Source organism: Corvus cornix, chromosome 20, assembly GCF_000738735.6.
Source record: "Corvus cornix cornix isolate S_Up_H32 chromosome 20, ASM73873v5, whole genome shotgun sequence".
NCBI classification, from domain to species: domain Eukaryota; kingdom Metazoa; phylum Chordata; class Aves; order Passeriformes; family Corvidae; genus Corvus; species Corvus cornix.
The window spans coordinates 14,139,161-14,161,833 of NC_046349.1; the positions used below are offsets into that span (position 1 = coordinate 14,139,161).

Here is a 22,673-nt window from a genome sequence, read left to right on the forward strand (position 1 = left end):
CGCGTGCGCTGGGGCGCTGCTGCTGCTGCCCCGTGCCCGCCTGGGCTCTGCTTTGGCACCGGAGAGCGAGGCAGTGCCCGCGGCTGGCAGCGCCGCACGGGGCTGGGCACAGATCGCCCTGGGTCCGGTTTCACCCTTGGGGAAATCAAGGCAGGAGAGATTTTTCAAAGTTCTTTTGGCAAAGCAGGGGGAAATCTGCGCACCAAAGACGGATTCCCGTTACTCTCCATCCCGTGGTTGCTTTGGTGAATCCCACTGGCCAGCAGAAGTGTCCACAGGGACGTGACTAGAGCCACTTTCCAGTGGCGAGTCCAGCTCCGAGCAAGGAGGAGTTGGAGCAGGGCACGGCACTGCCCCAGCTTCCTCCTGGCCGCTGCGAGCAGCCAGAGCCCAGCAAAGCCGGCGCTCCCTCCCCAGCGCTTCAAGCACCGACGGGGGCCTTAAAGTTTGTCTTGGCATATTTGCTTTGCATGATATGGGGCAACTGTCAGAGCACACAAGGGACAGGGAATCGGGGCTGGAGCCGAAGGGGACCGAGCGTACGGAACGGGGTCAGAGGAGAGTGAGATTTGTGCATAGGAACGTGGAATCCAAAAGCTTTTTAGATTTGCGGGGTAAGTTTGGGATGGCAGACTGAATCCTGATGTCCGTTTTAATTAAAGACACCCACCTTGGGAATCAAACTTATATTTTCACTCTCTTACTCCCACATTTACCTGTCTACAAGCTGATGATTCATCCCCAGAATAAAGGACATTAATTTAAAACAAAACATATAATTAAAGGAAGTAGGAGTGTCCTCCCTCAGTAAAGAAGACCTAGCACTGCAGGGAAAATGACACTGCCTCTTAGAATAATGTGAAGCAATCCTGCGGTGTGGGAAATATTGTAACGTTAAGCCAGAGGAACAGGTATTGCATTATATGATTCAAACAGTCAACTGTTCTTAATGTTCAAACCTCAGAACTCGGAAAAGAGGAAGAATTCAAGAATCAGTCAGTGGATCATCAGACTTTTTCTTTTTTTCTTTTTCTGTTTTATCTTTCTTTTCACATTTTAATAGGATTTTTTTGTTTGTTTCCATAACAAAAGCTCCCTAACAGGTTTTCAGGCTTCAAATATTTCTAGTTCCATCTTTATCTACCAAGTTAATCTTTGGTGAATGCACTAGAGATTAAAGTGGAGCTGGGCCTGGCCAGAGAGGTGGGTCTGGAGATTGTAGTTGGAGCCCATACCTTCATAAATACAAACATCTGTATTGGGTGCAAATACTGGCAAGTTGCAGTGAGCCAGGGCTTGTTCTTCTGGCTGTTTACTCCCTCATCCTGTGCCTTTATCCTGCATTCTGATCTGGCAGAATACATGCAGCGGCTGCCCTAACTGGCCCTTCCAACCGAACTCTTAAAAATCCGTCTCGTGTTTCCTACCCCAAACCATCTCAGGGCCCCAGAGGCAGGAGGTCTCCTGCATGGTGACCTGCTACAGGCACGGCTGGTCTGCCTTGGCATCACCGTGACAGGTCTCCAGCTTGCCGTGCTCCTCAGCTAAAGTCAAATGCTAAAGCTGCCTGGTAAAATTCCTGAACAGATTTTCAAGATGTTTTTGGAGATCTAAGTTTGCCCTCTTCAAATTTCTGCCCTATTCTCTGCTGCTCTGCAGCAGAAAGTTGTATTCCTGCCTGGGGTTAATCTTCCCTAACAAAATAAAATGTCTGTGCAACTGTCATGTGAAACAGATTCTATCAGGGCTGGCGTGGCCCACACCTGCTCTCCCGGCCAGTGCTGAGTAATCCCGCAGTCACCCCGATCACGTCAGCTGGGGTGGTAATTCAGGTTGGATGCCCAGCTTGTCCCCTCCTTCCCTTCTCCCCCTCACCTCCCTGCTCTACCTGGATCTCTTTCAACTTCCTCCAGCTCACCTCAAATCCCAATATCCACTCTCATAGAGCCAACATCCATTCTCAGCTTCTCATGGGAACCTTGTTGGCGGGACTAACCACTTATCCAAAACCCCAGCATTCAGCAAGCAGGTTTTGAGCTAACTCTGGTCTCTTTTAAGTTATTTCTGCACTTGTCACAACAAATGCATGGCCAGAAGTGGGGGTTTTGAAATGGGAACAGGTGCAGAATGAGGCTCACATCACAGGATTGAGCCGAGGTCTGGGCACACAGAGCTCTGTCCCTGAGAGTGCCTGGCTTGGCCTTGCCAGATGTGCAGAGGCTGCTAGTAATTGTCCTGGAAAAGCTCCTCAGAGATGTTTCAGGCAGGGAGATGCAGACATTCCTGGTAAAGGGATGCAGGCACTGGCAGCAGACCTTCTTCAGCTTGTCTCCCAACAGAGCAATATTCGTTAGAAAAGCAGCGCTTCTGTGAGAAGCACCTTCCTTCTAGTGATTTCATGATTTCTTTTTTTTTAGGAACTATTCAGCTGAGGGAGGAGACAGCAAAAGTCCCAAATTACTTAGTAAGAGCATAACATTTTGGAAAAAAAATCTGATGCAATAGCATCCAGATTCCTCTACATTCATGTGTGAAACAATAGAGACACGGGGAGGGGAACAGGAGGAGACCAGCATCGTGGAAAGGTGGAGGGAAGAATCTCATCCTCACTGTTCATCTCCGTCATGAATTAAACTCTGCTCTCTCTTTGCACTTTGGAGCCACAGCTTTGCAGCTCTGGGCTCAGACCTACAGTAAAGCATTGCAGAGGAATTTTCTTCCTGGAAATTGTCTTCTTTTCCAGGATTTCTTACAAGCTTTCCAGTTCACGTGCTCCAGGTCTACAGCAGTTGTCTCTGGAATGACACGAGCTTTGGGGAGATGCTGTTAGTTTAGTGGTGATGGCTCAAACAATGAAGTGTTTATCAGAAGGTCTCTGGACTGAAGGTCATACCCTAGAAAGAGGCTGGCTGACATTTCTGATGATTCTTGCTGCAGTTTTGTCCCATTTATTATTTCCCTGGCAATAACTCTTAGCAGGTCAGTAAGATCAGAGCTGCATCACACCGGAGCTGCTCGCCCACCCCTCCAGAGCTGTGGTCTGGACCAGCAGAGGGGCAGAGCAGGGGCAGCGGGGTAGGAAGGTCATGCCAGCAGCTGGCAGCTGCAGCAGTGCCTGAGATGCTGTGGGCAGTGTGCTGGAGGTGAGCTAGAGGAGAACATGAGGGATCCCAGAACAGTGTCCCTGCAAGCAAGCAGGCTGGGAAAGAGCACGGAGCTGGTGTGGGAAGGTCTCTGGGGGGTAGGAGGGGACCTTGCCTAAAAGACTGACTTAAGTAGAGCAATGTTGCAATAAAGGCTATAAAATAGAGAAGTAACATTGAAATTTATTTCTGAGAGTGTTGAGCACTTTTTTTCCCTTCTCCCTAGCCCCAGGTCTGTCTTTATTCAGCCGCACACCATATGCCAACAACAACTCACGAGCTGTACCTGGCAGAGCACAGGTTTGAAACTATTGCTCTCCACTTGCTGTTCTCTGCTGTAAAAACAGCACTTACGAAATGTCAGACAGGCAATGTCTCAACTCACAGAGAGGCTGGCTCTCCTTCTGTCTGCCCCAACTCTTAGACCAGCCTCGAGACTTTGCTTCATTTTAACACAGAAAGTGATTGCCACATGCTTTCCCCCTCCTGCCCCCGCAGCTGGATGCTGTGCTGGCAGTCCCAGGGGCAGGGAGCTCCCCGGGCGGTCGCAGGCTGTGTCTCCTGGCCTCCTTCGCTTCTTTTGTTACAGACCAGAGTCCTCCCCCCAGAGCGCTCCCTCACCCTGTTCCCGTGTGACATGGTGATGGGCTGTGACATGGTTTTTGTTGGTCTTCTGCTGATTTTCTGCTCACCTCTGACCCAGCAGGCTTGGCCTTTGCAGCCTTGCATTGCTCAATCCCCCTTTATCTCCACGTTACTCTTTGCCCTACCGGGCGCGCGGAGACGACACCTGGAGATTGACACTGGTGGGACAACATCAGTGAAATACCTTCCCTGGCCAGACAGAAAATTTTCCAGAGCAAATTTGAGGTCGGAGCACGCACTCTGTGGCTCTGAGAAACAAAGGAAGGAGGAAGAGTCAGAGCACACAAAGGCCCATGGAAGGGAGCAGTGACAAAGCATAAACCGCAATCTCCATCCTGCATGGCAGAGAAAGTCCCTGCTGGAGCTGTCTGGCTGGAAGGATGTGGGCTGTCAGTCTGAACAGGGACAGTGAGAAGTGACTTTGTGTTTTATGAGTAGCCCATTTCCTTGTGCTCCAATAAAAATGGCAGAGAAGTTGCTGTCCACTAACTTTCCAGAAGTTCTCTGTAGTTGCCTGACATTTCCTGGGTAATTGCAGCCTCCTGCTTTGATGAATTTGTTACAGATCATGTATTAGTGATCTCTAGTGTATCCAAGCTTCAAAAGATCCACCAAAGGAAAAAGATTTCTACCATTCCAGGGTACCCTGCAAAGTGTCAGAAGTTCCTAGTAACAGCACCTGGTAGATCATTTAGGAAATTTCTAAAAGAGGAGAACTCTTCTGAGGTCCTGAGGCTGTGGGACAGGTAGCTTGAACTCCACGGGGTGTATGGCCAGGGGGAACATAAAACAAGGGAAGTCTGAGAGGGGGTAACAGGAGAATGGGCTTAGGTGAAGAATTAGAAGATTTTTTCTTTATTAAAAGTATTAAAAGTCTGTGCTCTAGACTATACAAATACTTGCTTTTCATCTGCTCTCATCCTGTGTTCAGCACCACAGGGAAACCTGGGCTGCCAGGGAATCGGTTTGGACTTGTTGTTCGCGAGTCCTGGCACTCGGAACCACGCCGGGGCTGTTTGTGTCACCTGGCAGCTGGCTGAATGGACGGGCTGCCAGGTGGGGGTAACCAGGGTGTTTGTTCTGTCCTCCACACGCCGCGCTCCTCGGTTCTTGTCATCTCCCCACCTTTGCATTTACGGCTTTGGACGGGAGCTGGCTGTTCCAGCTCTGCCACCCACTGACATTTTCCCATGCCAGAGAGAGTCCAGCGAGGAACCTCAGCCAGTTCCTGCTCCCCCCATGCCTCGGGCGGACGGAGCGGCAGCGGGGAGCGGGCAGGTGCGGGGCCGAGCGCCCGCGGGGGCTGCGCTCAGCCGGGGGGATGCGACCGGAGCCGGGACAGCGCCAGGTGCACCAGTAGAACCAATGTCAGCTCCCGCCGCTCCGGTGCGGGGTCAGGGGAGGAGTTCAGTGTGGAAGGCGCCAAGAGTCGCTGTTCGGGGAGGGCTCCGGGCAAACGGGCTCCTCAGCCGGGGGAGGTTTCCTCGTGTCCCGTCCGGGTCCGTCCGGTCCCGGCGGGGCTGAGGCGCAGCAGGGCCGTGTCGAGGGCGCGGGGACCCGGCGAGGCTGCCCCGGCAAGGAGACCCCCGAGCCCCGCCCTGGGCCAGATCCCGATCCCGACCCCAACCCCGATCCCGATCCCGATCCCGATCCCGATCCCGATCCCGATCCCTATCCCGGTCCCGATCCCGATCCCGATCCCGATCCCGACCCGATCCCCGCCCCGCGCCCGGCCCGGCAGCGGGCTTGGAGCGCCACCTAGCGGGCGGGCCGTGCCTTGCCGTGGGCCGGGCGTTACCGGGGCCGGGGCCGCGCCGCCGCTCGGGCCGTGCCGTTGTACGGACAGGTGCGGCTTTGGTCCCGCCGATCCTAAGCCGTTTTCCAAGGAAGCTTGATAGCCCATGCCAAGCCAAACTTTGGTAGCAATTTGCCGGCGTTTCTTCCTCCCGACCGCCCTCTGGCCTTGACAAACCGGGATCACCAACACACACTTGGGAACCGCTCCCGGGAACGTGCTTCAACCAGAACCAGTTACATCCTCCTCTAACTTACACGTCCGTAACGGGCACGCGTGGCCGCCTGTCTCAGACCCTCCGGGAGTGTCGCGGCACCGCCGGTTAACAACGTCTGTGTGAGCAGCGAGCTGTTATAATTTAACCTCTCCCGAACCGAGAGCACGGCGCGTGCCTTTCCCCGCAGCTGCTCAGGGCCGCGGCGGGGTCACCGAAGGCACCGACGGCGGCTTCCCTGTCGCCGTTGCGGCGGGTCGCGGGCACGCGCGGGCGGTACCGCGGGAACAGCGCCCCGCACCGGCAGAGGGCGCGCGAGGCACGGGGCGGAGGGGGCGGTGCGAACGGGAACGCCCGGAACCGCCCCGGCCCCGCCCCGGCCGCGCTTCCGCCCCCGCCCCGAACCGGACCGGACGGCGCCCAGCGCCCCACCCTGCCCGGCCCCGCCCCGCCCTGCCCCGCCCCAGCCCCGGCCCCGCCCCGGTCCCGCCCCGGCCCGCCCCGCCCGGTCCCGCCCCGGCCCCGCGCCCGACCCGGCCGCCGCCCGGCCCCGCCCCGCGCTGCGCCGCCGGCCGTGCCGCCTCGCCATTGGCTGCTGCGCGCCGGGCGGCGCTGCCCATTGGCCGGGCGGGCGCGCGGCGGCGCCGGCGATTGGCGGGAGGCGGCGGGGGCGGGGCCCGGCTCGCCCGCCCCCCCCCGCCGCAGCGCGGCCCCGTTCCCGTCGCTGCCGGGCGCGCCCGCAGGTTCTGCGCGCCCATCCCCGGCCGGGCCGTGGCCGAGAGCGGCCGCGCCATGGCCGAGAGCGGCCCGGGGCCGGCGGCCCCGCGGGATGAGGCCGCGGAGGAGCCCGAGGGCGGCGGGCGGCGCTGGGGCGCTCAGCACGCCGGGGCCCGCGAGCTGGCCGAGCTCTACTCGCCAGGTGAGGCAGCGCGGACGGGCGGGGCCCTCGGGCCGGGTGCTCGAGGTGGCTCCCGCAGGACCCGTTCCCCTCGAGCCCGGTTCCCCTCGAGCCCGGTTCTCCTGTGCCCGGTTCCTGTCGGGCCCGGTTCCCCCGGCCCGGCTCCCCCGCCGCTCCGGGCCCCGGCCCGGCTCCCCCGCCGCTCCGGGCCCCGGGCGCTCCCGCGCGGCTCCGTTCCCCCGGAAGAGCGGGCAGGGCCCGGGGCTGCCGTCCCTCGGCCCGGCGGGGGCAGCGCGGGGCTCCGAGCGGGGCTGCGGCACGGGCCGGGCTGCGGGCGGGAGCGTTTCCAGCAGAAACTGCCCAGAATGGACGCTCTGCTCTCCAAAGCCGACAAGCGTAGAGTGAACCTTTCGCTCTAGACGCAGGTGGGCAGATATGGTCGCAACACGAGGTAACAACAGAAGCTTTGCCTTCAGAACATCTGTTCAGTGGGCTACCCTGTGATCTCCAGGCCTGGCACCTCAGAAAGGGGCAGAGAGATGCTTGAATTCCTGTTTCGCTCTTCCTGAAGCTTGGAACTTGTCAAACAAGCTTCAGTTTTTCATTGGAGTGCTCAGTAAATGACTGTTTGACTATGCTGTGGAAATAATTGCAAAGTCCTTGTAAAAAAAAACATGATTTGTTTTTAGCTCATGGTGTGAGCAGTGCTGGGTATTCCTGCTATTCCTAGTGAATCCATTCTCTGGTGAAGAATTAGGGAAGGGAAGATGTGTTTTCAGCATCTTGTGGTTTCCAGCAGATCAGCTGAGCCCAGCTTGCACATCCAAGGCAATTCCTGCACAAGTGGGTGTTCTTACTCGCACAGAGCCATGTGATGATAGGAAATCCAAGGCCTTTGTTGGTTTGTGTGACTGGGGCAAGTCCGCCCATTTCAGTTTCTTTTGCTCACCTCCTGCTTGCCTTTGAGAAGGTCCTGTGTGACACCTTTCAGTTGCTCTGGTCCATCCAGGACTGATGCCTGTGCTGCACATAAAAGTGGTCACTGACTTTACCACTGGTCTGGCTCATAAGGAAAAGATTTTCCTCCCCAAAGAGCTTGCTGTCCTTCTCGCTGGCTGTACACATGTACAGTGATATATCAGAGAGCTGAGGGTGTATTAGATATGCAGGTTTCTTCTGGCATTCCATAAAAAATTTACATAAGCAATGCCAGAATATGTTTTGTGGTGGTAGCATATCATGTTCAAATTCTGAATTCATAAGAACAGGGATTACATTGAATTGTGCAGAGTGAACATGACTGGAATATTCCCCTGATTTCTTTAAGCACGTACTTTGTGGCTTTGGCACTTCATTCCTTCACACAGGACACACTTTGGGATTTGAGTGCCCTTTAAACATACGTTATCAGCGCTGACTCAGTTCCTTGACTGATTTGCCTTCCCAGTGCAGACCTGAGGCTGCGTATTTGAACCTGGATATTTGACAGCCATCCTGGATCCCTGTGTTCGGAGTACAGAGGTGTTTGCACACACTGAACTCGGGGGACTTGCCAGCCTCCTTTCCAGCAGTAAGCTAATTGTTCCATGAGGATCTACCCACTTAGCTCCTCTAATCAGGGTGTGGTTTTCTTATGCAGGAAATGAGTGTTAATTAACTCTTATTTTCATTACTCCAGGGATCTCTTTATAGAATCACCCACATTGTGACCTGATGCTGCTGTCAAATATGGCTGTTCTTGTGTCTTAATTTAATTTTATTATTCTCTCCTCTGGTACTGCAGAGGATGTTAATTTATATACCCATGGCCCTTCTAGAACTTCTAAAATTGACCTGTCAAAGTCTTTGTTCATACTTTCAAATATTGCCTTGTAGGCACATTGGAGATAAGACTGATCCTCCCTCCATTTATGTTCCTACTTTCCCTGCTCATTGCATGGTACAGTTGAGAAGGAGGACTTGATTTAGCATTTAGGAGGAGAAATTTGATCAGGCATTAGGTCAGCAGAGAGGAGGAGTAGGACAGAAGCTCTTGTCCTGGACACATGCCAGGCCTGAGTGTGCCTCTGCTCGTGGGAGAGCACAGGCACCTCACTGGAGTCCTCCCTGAGCCCTCCTTGTGCTCTGCTTTGCCAGAGGGACTGGGGAAGGGGCTGCGGGGTAGCTGCTCCAGGGAGCCCTGGGCAAGAGGAGGCTGTGCTGGCTGACCCCTCACACAGGCAGGGACTGACCTGGCAGCTCCAGAGGGCATTAAGAGCTGCCTGCAGCCCTGGCCCTTCTGGCCATGGTGGCAGCTCAGATCTTCTTGGCCTTGGCTGTTAAAGGTCTGTTCTGTGCCCTAATCCATGCAGGTCTCAGCCTGAGTGTTCCCTGCACTCTGCCTCGGTGCCTTGTGGGGATCCAGCAGTGAAGAACAGGGAGCAGCTTTCTGCTGCTAGTGTGATACTCAAAGTGTTACTGTACTCTGATGTGCCTGTTCCCTTTTTATAGGCCGTAAATGATTTTTTTATTGAGGTACAAAGTGGTACAGCAAGGTGCAGGAGAGAATTTATGCCAGTTTTTTATCTTTTCTTGTTCTGTCCCTTGTCATCTCAGAAGGGCTGAGAGTTCACAGCCTTTGCCTGGGAGATGGAGGGCACAGACAAGACAACAGTTCAGGGAGAAGCTTCAGGGGAATGCTTGTGATGTTAGACAAGCCATTCCAGGGCCACCAAAATGCAGAATGGTGAGAATGGTGCTTTTTCCTGTTAGTACAACAGCTTTATTTAAAATCTCAGAGCTTGTAAATATTACGGATCACAAGGTGATTTAAATATGTTCGAGGCCAGAAATTTGTTCCCAGATTCAGCCCTTCCAGTAACACTGAATATTGGATGAATGCAAATTGAGAAAAGATGTGACATGGAGGAACTTTATGCCAGCAATCTCAGGGAGAGGGAAACTAGGACAGTGTGAGATGATGCCTGATTTGGCCCCATTATTTGGACAAGGGCAGAGGGAAGAGGTTAGTAGTGGCTTGGGGAAGAGGAATGTCATTAAACAAAATGTGTGCGCCTCCCATGGATAAATAAGTTTCTGTTTCAGTTCCCTGTCAGACAAATGGAGCAAGTCATCCAGGCAGTAGAATGGTCTGTCTCTGTTATTTTAGGCTTCAAAATGTCCTCTCAGATAAAAGTAAAACATGCTTTTTTCCTTTTTTTACCAACAGGAAAAAGACTACAAGAATGGATCTCTGTCATCTTATGCTTCTCTCTGATCTGTTTCAATTTTTACAATCTCCTCTTCTACTTGCGACTGGAACACACACCCTCAGTTCTCGTTGGGATATGTAAGTAGGAACTATTTGCTGCCCTGCTCAAGGGAAGACTGTTGTGGTGTGGGAAGCAAATGTGGGATCCTTAAGGCTTGACTTGCTATTGGAAAGGGAGAGGGACATTTGTGTGTGAGCCTCTGAAACTGAGACCATCTGCAAAATGTGTTACTGCTTCGTCTTTACATTTCAGTGGCTTCTCAGTATCTCAGAGGGGAAGTTTTGATGTAGCTGGGTAAGTTTGGTGTTCTTGGGTAGTCACCGCAAGTGTAAGGACTATTGAGAAGGAAAAGAGCTGTCAGAATGGTCAGGGTTGGAAACAAAATACATTGATCGACAAAAATATTCACAAGAACTTTTCAGAATGCAAAAGCTCAAGAGAAATGTTATAAAAGACACTTCAGGCATCAAACTGGCTTCATTTCTGGGGACTGCAGACTGAACACGAGAATTTTGGAGAATTGTGCTTTCATGTCAGGATGTGATGTTTGGCCTTTACCCTGAATGATGACTTTTTCCAGGAATATAAGAAAAGCTGATTCCACCTCTTCTGTGGAGGAGAGGAAGAATGTTCAGCCCCTGTGCTTTAGAAAAAAATAGCTTCCCTATAAACTGTGTGAGGTGTCTGTTTTAGAAGAGAATGGTACTTGTTCATAATCAGTGCTGTGCATTGCTAATGAGTTCAAACAAACAAACAAAGCCCACCCAAAGCACTGCACCAGGTTCAAGCAGTGGTACATGATAGAAGCTCTGAATTTCTGCCAAATCTGGTATGTGGTAATTCCTGATGTCTGTGTAGAGGTTATTGGCTGTGTTGGGGCTGAGGGGGAGCAGTGTCCTCCACTGTGAGTCACACCAGCTCTCTTGGCCTAATTCAGTCTTGCCTGCTCTCATCTGATTAGGTGGAGGTGTTGGGAGGAATGGAGAAGAACATGGCATGGGAACTGCTCCTTAGGAATGAGGGCAGAGCCAGACAAGAGAATCAGCAATGATGGTTAACCTGTGGTGCAATCTGTTTGCAGCTGGCTTTCATCTCAAAGTTAATATTGATAAAAGCTTGAGTTCTCTGATATCCTGGTTACCAGTTTAACTGATAAAGCTGCCAATTCACTGATAGTATTATTTAAGTAGTAGTGAATGATTAAAATAGCAGAATCTGGATTCTGTGTAAATAAAGTGGTGTGGAAATAACTGATAGTGTGTACAAAAATGAGTGCCATAAAGTAGTAAGTGCTTCAGGCTATCTATCTTGTTTTGCTGCCTTCAATACATTATTTCTCCAGGTGAAGCATGAATGATATCTAATTAACAGTGATTATTAGGTTTTATTGCATATTGTGAAAGTCATATCCATAAAAGTCCTGATTCCTAAATACGTGAGCAGCTCCACGGGCACAGTTGGGAATCCTGAGTCACCTGCAGGGTGAGGTGTGTTCCATTCACAGCTTCCCTCAGGCTTGGCTTGGAATATTGACCTTCGAGCTGAAGTCACAAAATAAACATTCTGCTAATGAAGACGTAGCTCTAGATCAAGTTCCTGCCAGGTCTTTGGAATCTGAAAGGGGTCACTGATCCAGTGGGCTGGATCTGTTCTGCTGCACAGACCTGTTCAGTGGGTCAGGACTCCTGTGTACTCTCACGTAAATGCATATTTTCTTTTAGGAAATGAAGTGGTTTGAACGTTCTGCATCATGTCACTGAGCCTAAACCCTGTGTCTGCAATTAAAAGCCGTGTCATAGCTTCTTTCTTTGTGCCTTTAAGGGCACATGGAATTGTAACATGAGTAATACTGTAAATACCTTAACCTGGCGCTTCTTGGGACAGAAGAGATCTGCTCCTGTGGCTGGCAGTCAGGCAGCACGTCCCTCCCTGTGTGCTGTGGGGGTGTGGGAGGCAGGTGCCGTGGCCGTGCTGAGTCACTCACTGTCTGCAAGGGAGCGCAGCACTGAGGGGACACCTCCGTGGCCTTGGCTCAGTGGCTCTTGCACTGGGCTGTGTCCTGCTCACTGAGGATGAGCTTGCTGGACAGGAAGAGCCATGGGACTCTCTCGTCTTCCAGGCTGGTTTAGCAGAGATGAGACAATTTCCTTCCCCTCCTCACTGTCAAAAAAAAAAAAAAAAAAAAAAAAAAAGAAGAGCGGGCAGAGGATGGATTTCTGTTGTGGTTTGTGCTAACTGCACTCATGCCCTGTTCTGGATATCCTCAGCTGCTGGGCAGCCATGGAACTGTTCCTCTTTCTGCAAGCTGAGAGTAGCTCACATTTGAGTTTGGTGTTTTATTTGCATGCACACAAGCACCCAGTTAACTCAGGCAGCCCTGGCTGGGAATGGGGCTGTGAGGGAGCCTGAACACCCCCACTTTTCCCACTGCAGCGGGACACAATCCCAGCAGTGCCGCAGAACCAGAGCAGCCTCTGCCACTGTAATTGAAGGTTGGTAGTGCCAGGGACAAGGCTGGCAAAGGGATTATTGTGTGGTAAGCAGAAAAGCCTCACCAAAACATGTAGTATCAGGCTTGAAAGCCCTTACACCTTCAGGTGAGCTTGTGGTGTCCAGCATATTATCCAATGTACATGAGTGGAGTATATAATTCATATATTAGTAGCATCTAGATAAAAAGTTTGGCAAGTTACAGCATGAATCTTGGTTTTCATTTTCCTCTCCTTCCTTCTATTTTGTCTAGGGTTTTAAACCCCATTTTTCCAAGTTGGTTGACTTGTTTCAGACATTTGGCTTTTATCTGCAGCCACATTTGTTTGTGACAGGGACTGTTCATTGCAGTCTTACAAAAAAATGAAGAGTTAACTTTGTGTTGTAACCTGTTTATATTCGTAAGAACTGCCCCACATAGGACAGATATCTTTAGGAACATCTTGTGACATGATAGAAGTTACAATTAATTACTGCTTTCTTGAAAGATGGGCAACTGATTTTTTTAACCCATCTGAAGTACGTTTCATTATTGCAGAGGTTGTGGGTTAGACAGAGAGAGCACAGAGGAAGAAATCACTTAGTGCAGTTTCAAAATAGAAACTGGATCTCATCAAGGCCCAGAACCTCTTTGTTTCAAGCTCCAGCAGCTCTGCAGGGCTGCCCTTGGTGAGCTGCATTGCAGAGCCAGACAATGAGTGTGTAACACACGAAAGCTGTGGCACACGTTGGAGAAAAAACACTCCAGAGACGTCAGTGCTGACTGAAGTGAGTGCTGGGCATGTGGATCAGGCATCCACATCCTGCTGCCTCAGAGCTCCGAGGATGTCACTTCATCTTGGATTTACTATGTGCATTAAAATGAGTTTCCACTTGAAATTTTGTTTTTAAAGGCTCTTGAAATTACACCAGAAACCTCAGTTATCAAAGGAAAATGATCCTTCAGTGCTGGTCCAAACAATTTGGTTCTTTGTCACCTGCTGTCTTACCCTACATGAAGTTACCATCGGTTACTTGGTAGCTGCGGGTAACTTTGTGTTTCCCTCTCCGGTGCGACATCTCTTAAAGAGGGAAACTCTGCCAGTTGCGATCGGGTAGCCGAGCTTTGATTCTGTAACCGTTTCACAGATACCTTTGTGTTGCAGGAGCAGGGTTTGTGCGGTGTCTGCTGTGGGTCCCGTGGGCAGAACTGCGGTGTTTTCCCATGGAGCCCCGGCACGAGGAGGAGGAGGAGGAGCAGGAGGGTGTTGCTCTTGGAAGTGGAGTGACCTCCTACTAGTGCTGGTTGGCACTCGGCAGGCGGTGCTGCCACCATTATCTGTTCTTCATGTCAGTGGGATTGGGGATGGGCTCCTGGGCGTGCTGGCAGCTGTTGTTGGGCAGGGTCTGCCGGGGCTCCTGCCCTGGCACTGCAGGGACGCTGGTGGCACGGCCCCATCTGTGTCCCCACGGGTGTGCACAGGGGACAAAGACAGCTCTGTGTGCCTGCCCGGTTGTCAGGGGCTCCCTTAAAGTCACAGGGGAGTTTGGCCGGAGGATTTAGTTTATCAGGTGGTGGTTCTGAGCCAAGCTGTGCTTTTGTAGATGACTGTTTGCTTTAAGATCTGCTGCTGTTCAGCCCTGGGGGAGACAGGACCCCGATTCTTTGGGGAATCTGCCTTTCGCTGCAGTGTCCAAGCTGCGGTGGCTGTTCCCCGAGGCTGTTTGGGGTGTGCCCGTGCTCGGGAGGCATCGCTGGAGGCAGGACATTGGTCACAAGGCGTTCCCGAGCAGGGAGTAGCCCCAAGGAGAGATGTCTGCTCCGTGAGTGACTTGCCAGGGGAGCTCCTGTGACGGAGCCCAGGCTTTTCCTGTCCCTGGAGTGCGGACACTGCAGACAGGACTTGTTGGAAACCCTGGTTACAGTGTGATATAACTGCTATTCACAGGAATACATTTGCTGTCCCAGACCCTCTCGTGTGCGCTCTGAGGTTGAGTTCTGACTGAAAGTTTCTCAGCTTTATTAGCCAAAATTATGAACTCTTTTGTTTCCAAGCTGTTACACTTGTTGAAATGTCCAGGGATTATTACTTTAGCCTTGTAACTTGCCATAGTATCAAACCCCTGCCTTCTCTGTACTGAGAGTCACTATGTGGGGACTGCAGGTGACTAAGGCATTTTATTTTCGTAAGCATAGAAGTGACAAACAACGGGTGCTTTGGCATATCGATATTTAGACAAGATTTTTTTCTGTGTGGAATTAGCCACGCCGACCCTTTAGTGCTGTTCAACCAGTTAATACAGTCGCTGATTAAACATGAGTACTTCTCAGTGATGTTACACAACAGCATCAAGTTATTTAATAACATCTTATCTTGGTTTTGTCCTCTTCAGAGACTCTAACTGAATTTTTACAGTAAATATGAAACTTTGTATACTTTGATGTAAGACTTCCAGGTTACAATTTGATCGTTCTATCTATGCAAAGCCAAGCTTAAGCTTGGCTCATAAAATTTTGGTGAGGTACAACTTTTAATTGTAAATATGCGCAGCAGTTTTCTCTCTCGAAGCTCTCATGGGGCCTCCTCCTTTTGCAGGCCCCAGGAGCAGCCTGGCCACGGGAAGTGGTTTGAGAGTCACCCACAAGAGCAGAGGTTGCAGGTTATCTCTCAGTTTGACTCTGAAGCAGTGAAGAGGTGGAGTGGAGCCTTTCCGGGGTCACAAACCCTACACATTCCCTGGTTTCTGAGCAGGACACAAGCGGGACAGAGCTGCCCTGTGTCCATGGTGTCTTTGGGGCAGTTGCTTTTCCAGCCCCATGTCCCGCTCCGGCGTGTCCAGGCTCTGGGGAGAGGCACCTGGTGTTCGAGGGCCCCACTGTGCCTGGGAGGTGCCCACGCCAGAGGATCACGAGTGTGGGGAAATGAGGCAGAGCAGCAGTTCGAGGAAATGTGTGTGGCAGTCGAGTGTTCACTTGGATACTGGTTGGAGTGCATTTGTGCACCTTTGGGCTCGCTGTGTGCTGGGCTGCCTTCCTTCCTCCTTATTCTGCAGTCTACTTGCAAACCAAAGAATCCCACTGTTCTGAGCAAGTCCTGCAGCTCGTTGCCCTCTGCCCTCCTCCTGCATGCTCCAAGCATCTCCTTCTCCTTGGGAATAACCCCTGGATGGGCCGATCCTCCACCCCTCTCTCAGTGAGCTGGAGGAAAGCTAATGTGTGTGGGTCAGGACTTCCCTAATGCTGCACCGAGCTGCCTTCTGGTGAGTGTTGAATCCACCGTTTGCAGTTCTATACCTCAGCTGGGGTTACCTTGCTTTTTCTGACTGCGTGGTTGGCACTTAACTCGTGCTCAGGGCTGTTGATCTCCTCTCACCCTCGCAGCCTCGATGACAGAGCATCAAGATTTTTTACCACCTTTGAGCGTCGGCTGAACTCCTGTACCTTGGCCTTGCCATTTTCAGTAAAGCCAGTGCTTTACTCTGTGTGGGGGTGCTGAGCTCAGTTCATTACTGGGCTGTGCCCTCTGAGCCCGGGGACAGGACACACACACACCCCCCAAGTGTTACTGTGCTGGTCATGTGTAACCTCGGCACAGCTCTTGCTCTTTATTGCAACTCATCCTCCACAACTGCAGAGGAGTGAGCACACCCTGCTGCCATACAACTGGAACAAGATTGCTGGTAGTTAGATTTTTTTTCCCAATTGCTTGAGTATAATGCACTCCTTCAGGCACCCTCCATTCTTCCCTTTACCAGCTGACATCAAAACAACACGAGGAACATCTATTGAGCTGTCAGTATTTGCCTCAATTTGTGTTGCTGTTCCTGCAGTTATTTCACTCGGATGATGCAGCAGCTGGAGGCGAGGCGGGCTAATGGGGGCATTACCTCAGCGAGAATGGCATTTGAGTTGTTGCAAAGAGAAGTGTTGTTTGGATATCTTCCCCTGAACCCAGGCTGCTTGCCCTTTCAGCTGCTAGGAGCAGATCTAAACGCTATTGTGTCCCACCCAGTCTTGCTGTAGCCTGCATGTGTGGTCTGGAACAAAAACAAATGTACAGGATTTACTGCTTATAAAATAAGCTGTCTTCAGTATAATAAGGGGGTACATAAAGAATGAAGTGTCTCCTGCTGCATTCAAGAGTTTGGGCCAACTGGATAATGGATTCAATGGTGGGGGGCGATTTATAATATGAAAAGAGCTTTTTTATTTCTTCTCCCTTTTTGAAAATGAAAGGTGAGGGGAAGGACTGCAGAGGTGAGGGGTCAGCCGAGCAAAATGTACCCACTAGGGGAGGTATTCCTGTTCTGTAGGAGATGGGATAAACACAAATATAGATTTAATGAAGATTGTTACTGTCCAAATGATGTCTTGCTAACCTCTTTTTGCTAATTGCCTGACTGTATGTGTATTCAGACTGGGTAGATCTCATGTGGTTGTAAGTATCTAAGTTAGAGACAGATAAACAAGTAAACTTGTAAAACAAGTGTAAGATGTGACTGAGTCAGTAAAAACGCTGTGTTTGTCTGACTCTCTCTCTCTCTCATTCAAGTTGCAGGAGTTATTACAGCCGACTTCCTCTCAGGACTGTTCCACTGGGGAGCAGACACCTGGGGATCTGTGGAGCTACCCATCGTTGGAAAGGTTTGGGATTGTCATTCTTCAGCTTGAAAAAGTTCTCAAGTCCCTTTCTGCAGCACTGCCAGTGCTCCCGGCTGAGCTGGGCTCTGGGCTCAGCCCTGCCAGCGTGAGCAGCTCCACGCCCAGCCCAGGGAGCGGCCCCAGGTTTGCACCTGGCCTGGGGGACACTGCAAGGTGGCACTGCTCCATTTGGTCACCTGCCTTGAGGCTGGCAGAGCTGCAATACCGGTGTTTGCAGACCTCCCCAGGCTCTGTGGGAATGGCCTGTGACACCACAAGTGTTGGAACCTGGCTGGGCATTGTGGATGTTTAAAAGGTCAGGAACACAGATTTGGAGTGTTGTCCCTGCAGCTGAACTCCTAAAAACTTGTGAAACAGGAGGATGCTCCAGGAAGAATCTTCCCAGTTCCCTCTTCTATGGGCCCCTGTTGTAACACAGTAATATTAGAATGGTGGTGACTGAAGATTTAATTTGAGATGTATTATACACCTGCAGCTACAAATGCCAGTTGCTTGGTGGAAGGTTCACTGGCTTCTGTAGTAAGCAACAATCTGTTTTCTTAATTAAATTTCTTAATAGCTACCATTAATTACTCCTCACAGTGCAATATTAGAAAGATCATTATTTAAAAAAAAAAAAATTGTGGGCTGTTCCTTGTTATTATCCAGAGTTACATGAACTACAACAGCAGAATTAAAACTGTTTGGTTTGGCTAATTTTTGTTCACCTCCAATAGACTTCATAGTCTTTTCAATCCCTGTTTCTCTGGAGCACAGATTAAATAATTTTTAAAAATCCCTGCCAGAGACTCTGCACTAAATAACCACGAGTTGAGACTGCTCAGGACACCTTTGCACAGGCTGGACATGCTGGAAGTGTTAAGGGCAAATCAGTGGTTTGACTGTCCCACACAATAAAACAATTGCTCTGTGTGTTCAGATGTGATTTCTGCTCCTAGAGGTGACTTCTCTATAGTCTGTTTGTCTTCCACTGCTTTGTCCAGTCACTTAATTTGCATTTAGTATGTTAGTGCTGGCATCTGTCACCCATAAATATGGTAGGCTGGATTCTAATTTTTTTAGTGGTTTTTTTTCCCCTTGGTTGATTCTGCTTAGCAAGTGAATTTCACAGGCTTGTTTTGCCTCTGAAATTTAGGTGCTGATGCTTTGTTTTTAAGATTACATACTAAAGGTTCTAAGTGAAAATTAAGAATAATAAAAATGAAAAGCAAAAAAACCCCTGGATTTGGGTGTGGGAACTGAATTGTTTTGCAAATGTAAATCAAATGATCTGAAGTGTTGTCATGACAAAAGTTTGAATCCTGCTTACATGCTTTGTACTATGGAATTCTCTTCAACTCAGTCATCAGGTCTGAATTTATGAGAGGGTTTTGGGGGTTTGTTGGGGTTACTTTTTTGTAATATTTTTCTTTCCGAGGCCATTATTGAGTGTGGTATTGTGTTTATCCAATTCTTTTCCCAGGCTTTCATCAGACCCTTTCGGGAGCATCATATTGACCCCACAGCAATCACCAGGCATGACTTCATAGAGACCAATGGAGACAACTGCTTCATGACGCTGGTCCCCTTGGCAAACATGGCATACAAATTTGTTTCTTTTTCCCCAGGTAAGCTGTTACTTCTGACTGCTGTGGTTTAGCGTTCTTGTTCCTATTGAAATGAACATTTGTCTGTGTGAAGTTTGGAGAAATCCATGGATGTGATATGACAAGGAATAGCTGTTGGAAGCATGGTGTTCCTGGAAGGAAGGAGAGAAACTTTCCTTTCAGGTGTGGTGGCAGAAGGTGGCACAGCGAGGTTCTCTAGCTCATCAGAGAATCTGGGGCTGGAGAGTTGTGCAAGGAAGATTAGAAGTTATGCTAAATACTCTTTGTAAGAGGGACCAAGCTGTGAACATCTAGGGAAACTCGTTGTTCCAAAGTGTGTAACACAAAACAGTGCTTCATCTCTGTGCACAAATACTTTATGTGCAAACTAAAAGTCAAGAATTAAAGGATCAAATTAATTTTATAGATGGTAAACTCAGCTTGACTTCCTGTTTATGGTGTGTTGACAGACTCTGGCACTTCCCAGCCTGTCTTGTTACATTTGGGAATTGCTTATGGCTCGCTGGCTCCTGTGACACTTCTGCCAAAGCAGCTTTGGTGAGGCCTTTGTCAGTTCCTGCAGCAGCAGGCAGCTCTGGCTGGGCAGGACGTTGTCCTGGTAGAAATGTGCTGTTCCATAACTGGTGTTCTCAGCTGCCTGTGGTGTTTTGCAGAGGCGCTGTGTGAGACCTGTCCCTGGGAGTGTTACGTCTTTGCCCTCATCATCTTCATTACCATGACGAACCAGATCCACAAGTGGTCCCACACGTACTTTGGCCTTCCAGGCTGGGTTGTATTCCTCCAGGACTGGCACATCATCCTGCCCCGGAAGCACCACAGGATCCACCACGTGTCCCCGCACGAGACCTACTTCTGCATCACCACAGGTACTGCCACCCTGCCCAGGACAGCTGCGAGACACCTGCAGAGTCGTGCAGTTAACTGTGCTCTGGCTGCACAAGCTCTTGGGAAAACTGCAGCTGGGTTTTTGCATCAAAAGTGGGGGGGAAGGTTTGTGATCAGCTGCAGGGAACTTGGAGCCTGAGGGAGCAGTTAGTGGTGCTGAGATCCGATTGTGTGGGGTCTTGGTGAGCTCAGGCCACTAATGGGGTTTGTTCATTAAAGCTGCTCTTCCTTCAGAAGAGCAGAATGTCTGCAGCTGGTCTGGAATGCTCAATTCTAAAGCCAGGCTTCTGGATTTTCAGCATCCACTCATTCTGACTCAGAGGAGTGGACAGGTTTGCAGAAAACATTAGCTTCCTATTATATCTGTCCAGGTGGAAATGCTCAGTCACCAGTGTTGCATGATCCTAAATAAGTTATCAAGTTAATTAGACAGCTGGAAATAAACCACTCTGGTTCTTCATTCTGTCATTGGCTTCCACAAACAGTTCATGTGGGTTTTGAAACCTCTGCCAAGAAACAAATCTAATTCTCATTAGCAGAATGTCATGTAGAAACATGGTACAGTTAAGAAGCCTGACTTGACAGATGGTGGCAAAAATCTTGCCTCCCAAAGAGCTATTCTTTCAGTCCTACTATGTCCTGAAAGTTTAAGCCTGACCATTATTAGCAGTATTGGGCTGGTTGGGTTTTTTTTCTCATTGAACTTTGGACACTATCACAAACTAATCCTCTTTCTCCTTTGCAATCCCTTAGGTTGGCTGAATTATCCGTTAGAGAAGATAAGATTTTGGAGATGTTTGGAGAACATCATCCAAGGACTTACTGGGGAGAAGCCAAGAGCAGATGACATGAAATGGGCTCAGAAAATCAAGTAACTTTTGCCAGCCTTCTGCAATCCATAACTTGTTGCCAATGTTGTTTTAAAAAAAAAAAAAAAATAAAGCCATCAGCCAAATTCAAGACCTGCAAAGAAATAACAGACTCTAAAGCACAAACTAAAAAGTGTTAACACAGACTACAATGAAAAGAACTAATTCTTAAAACAATACTTGAAATGAAGATGATTACTCTCACTGAGCACCTTTTTGTTTAGCCATGTCTGCTTTCACCTTAGAACATGCTTCATCACTGTATCCGTGAGGTACCGGGCACGCCAGAGGCAGCACAGGCATGCCAGGGGGACGTGGGGGCGTAGGAAACATGTGTTGTATCAACATTATTGAACACTTCCAAAACAGCTTGTTGCCTAAGACCTACAGGGAGAATGGTGACAAGTTTGTCACTTGGTGTTGGAGTGCAAGGGCACTGCATGGGAGCAGTGGGGGGGCAATGGAAGCCTATAAAATCATGACTGTTCAGTGCACTCAGTGATTGATCAACGTACAGCTCTGTCTTCACTATCATGTTCAGCCTGATTGACGTCACGTGGAACAGACTTTGAGAATCCCGCTCCTCCGGGGGGCCACCAATCCTCAAGTGTCTTCAGTTTCCCTTAAAACAAATCTCTTCGACTCTCCACGTGGAATTGAGCAGTTTCTGCATAAGCCTTCAACTTCAGGAGCCTCTGAGAAGAGGGAGGGCACCCTACAACACATGTGTCTGTTTGTGTGGAGTGCTCACTGCTGAGTCTTCTATTAAGTGTTTCCTACCCTGACAATAAATGTTTGAAATAGTTCTAGCATTGGGCACACTGCAAATAGCTGTATTCAAGAGCTCAAGGTATCAAACTCATAATGTTAGAACGGAAATGTCAATGACTGGTGTTTTGTTTTGTTTTTTTTTTTAAGGTGCTTGCTTGTTTCTGTAAATAATATAAAGCCTTAATCTCTTCTGGTGTAATGGAATAATATTTTAATGTGATGTTTGAATGTATATAATATATTTATAACAAAGCAGTTGGATAATACTAATCATGTTCAAGTCTTGTTGCTGTTCTTCATTGCTGCACTGGCAGCACTGAGTGCAAGGGCTCGATCAGTGGTTGGTTGCATAACACCCTGTGCAGTCCCACACCTGAGACACCTGGCAGCCTGTCACAGCTTGTTTGGCTTGGAGTGATCATCTGCCAGCATTTTAGGAGCCTGGCACTATGTTTCACCAACTTCTACACCTTTCAAGAAGTGTAAATAATTAATTCTGCTCTGGATGCAAAGGAGTAACCCCAACTGACTTAGGGTGAAGAAGTTAATGTGATTTGGATCTTGTTTAGTTCTTGCCTGACTGAAAACTTACTGATGGTCAAATGTAAGGTATTTTCCCTCCTCTAGTTGTAAATTGTGTTAAATTCAAACTGCCTCTTCCTGAAGAGCAGGGTATGATGATATTGAGTCATAGGTTTATGATCTCCACTTCTTCAGATATGGTGGATGGCTTCTGAAAGAGTTGGGACCTGGTACCTCTCCCTTCAGTGGGAAGTACTGAATGCAGATGCCTCTGAGCTGGGTTCTGCAGATTAAAATCACATTTGGTACCTTGGTCACAAAATATTTCATTTAAGTGTTCAGACCGTTGGAGAACTTTATGCCATTACATGAAATTGCTGTCTGTTCCCATTGCCTCAGTCAGTGTCGGGTCTCCATGCAGCTTTGACATTAAAGAATTCTTCCACTTCAGTAGGAGTCCCAAAATGCTTTCAGTTGATACTGGAGAGCCCTAGAGAGAACTGGGTGGATGCTCAGGGCACCCATGTAAATCAGCCTGAAGCACTCAGTCCTCTGAGCTCTTTTCACTGCGTGTTTAAATGCCAGGTGAGTAGCAGTGGATGGAATGAATGGGCTTGGGACACAAATCACCAGAATTTGTACTTCCAAAGTGCTGCTCAAGGTATTGCTGCTGCCCAAACCTCTCTTGGCTGCTGTTGCCTTACTGGAAACAAATCTGAGCTACTCATACTGGTGGCTGCTGGGACTATTTATCTGTTAATCTTGCTTAATTGTGAGAAACTGGGACAGAGTTAATCTCCGGATGCATTTTCCACGTGGATGCTGTGCCGGGCTCCTGAGGCAGAGGTGGCTCTGTGACTCCCCACACCCGACGTGGCTGCAGCTCCCAAGGTCTCTGTTCCACCTGTTTAAAGACATGGATGCTCACACAAAATGAATAC

At 49.6% G+C, this 22,673-nt stretch overlaps 1 protein-coding gene across 1 annotated transcript; it reads left to right on the forward strand.

Moving 5' to 3' along the window:
• The first annotated feature begins 6,498 nt into the window (after positions 1-6,498).
• On the forward strand, positions 6,499-21,495 carry LOC104687590 (plasmanylethanolamine desaturase-like). The gene is made up of 6 exons (XM_039563284.1): positions 6,499-6,716; positions 9,904-10,023; positions 16,969-17,060; positions 18,541-18,685; positions 19,339-19,551; positions 20,324-21,495. Exons 1-6 carry the CDS (start codon positions 6,590-6,592, stop codon positions 20,443-20,445), a joined length of 819 nt encoding a protein of 272 aa, XP_039419218.1. The 5' UTR covers positions 6,499-6,589; the 3' UTR covers positions 20,446-21,495.
• Positions 21,496-22,673: the final 1,178 nt, after the last annotated feature.

Excerpts from the sequence above, each read along its gene's own strand:
- LOC104687590 (XM_039563284.1), top strand. The coding sequence starts at position 6,590 with ATGGCCGAGAGCGGCCCGGGGCCGGCGGCCCCGCGGGATGAGGCCGCG. Across the intron at positions 17,061-18,540 it reads AGCTACCCATCGTTGGAAAG|GCTTTCATCAGACCCTTTCG; the intron begins GTTTGGGATTGT and ends TTCTTTTCCCAG. Across the intron at positions 19,552-20,323 it reads CTACTTCTGCATCACCACAG|GTTGGCTGAATTATCCGTTA; the intron begins GTACTGCCACCC and ends GCAATCCCTTAG.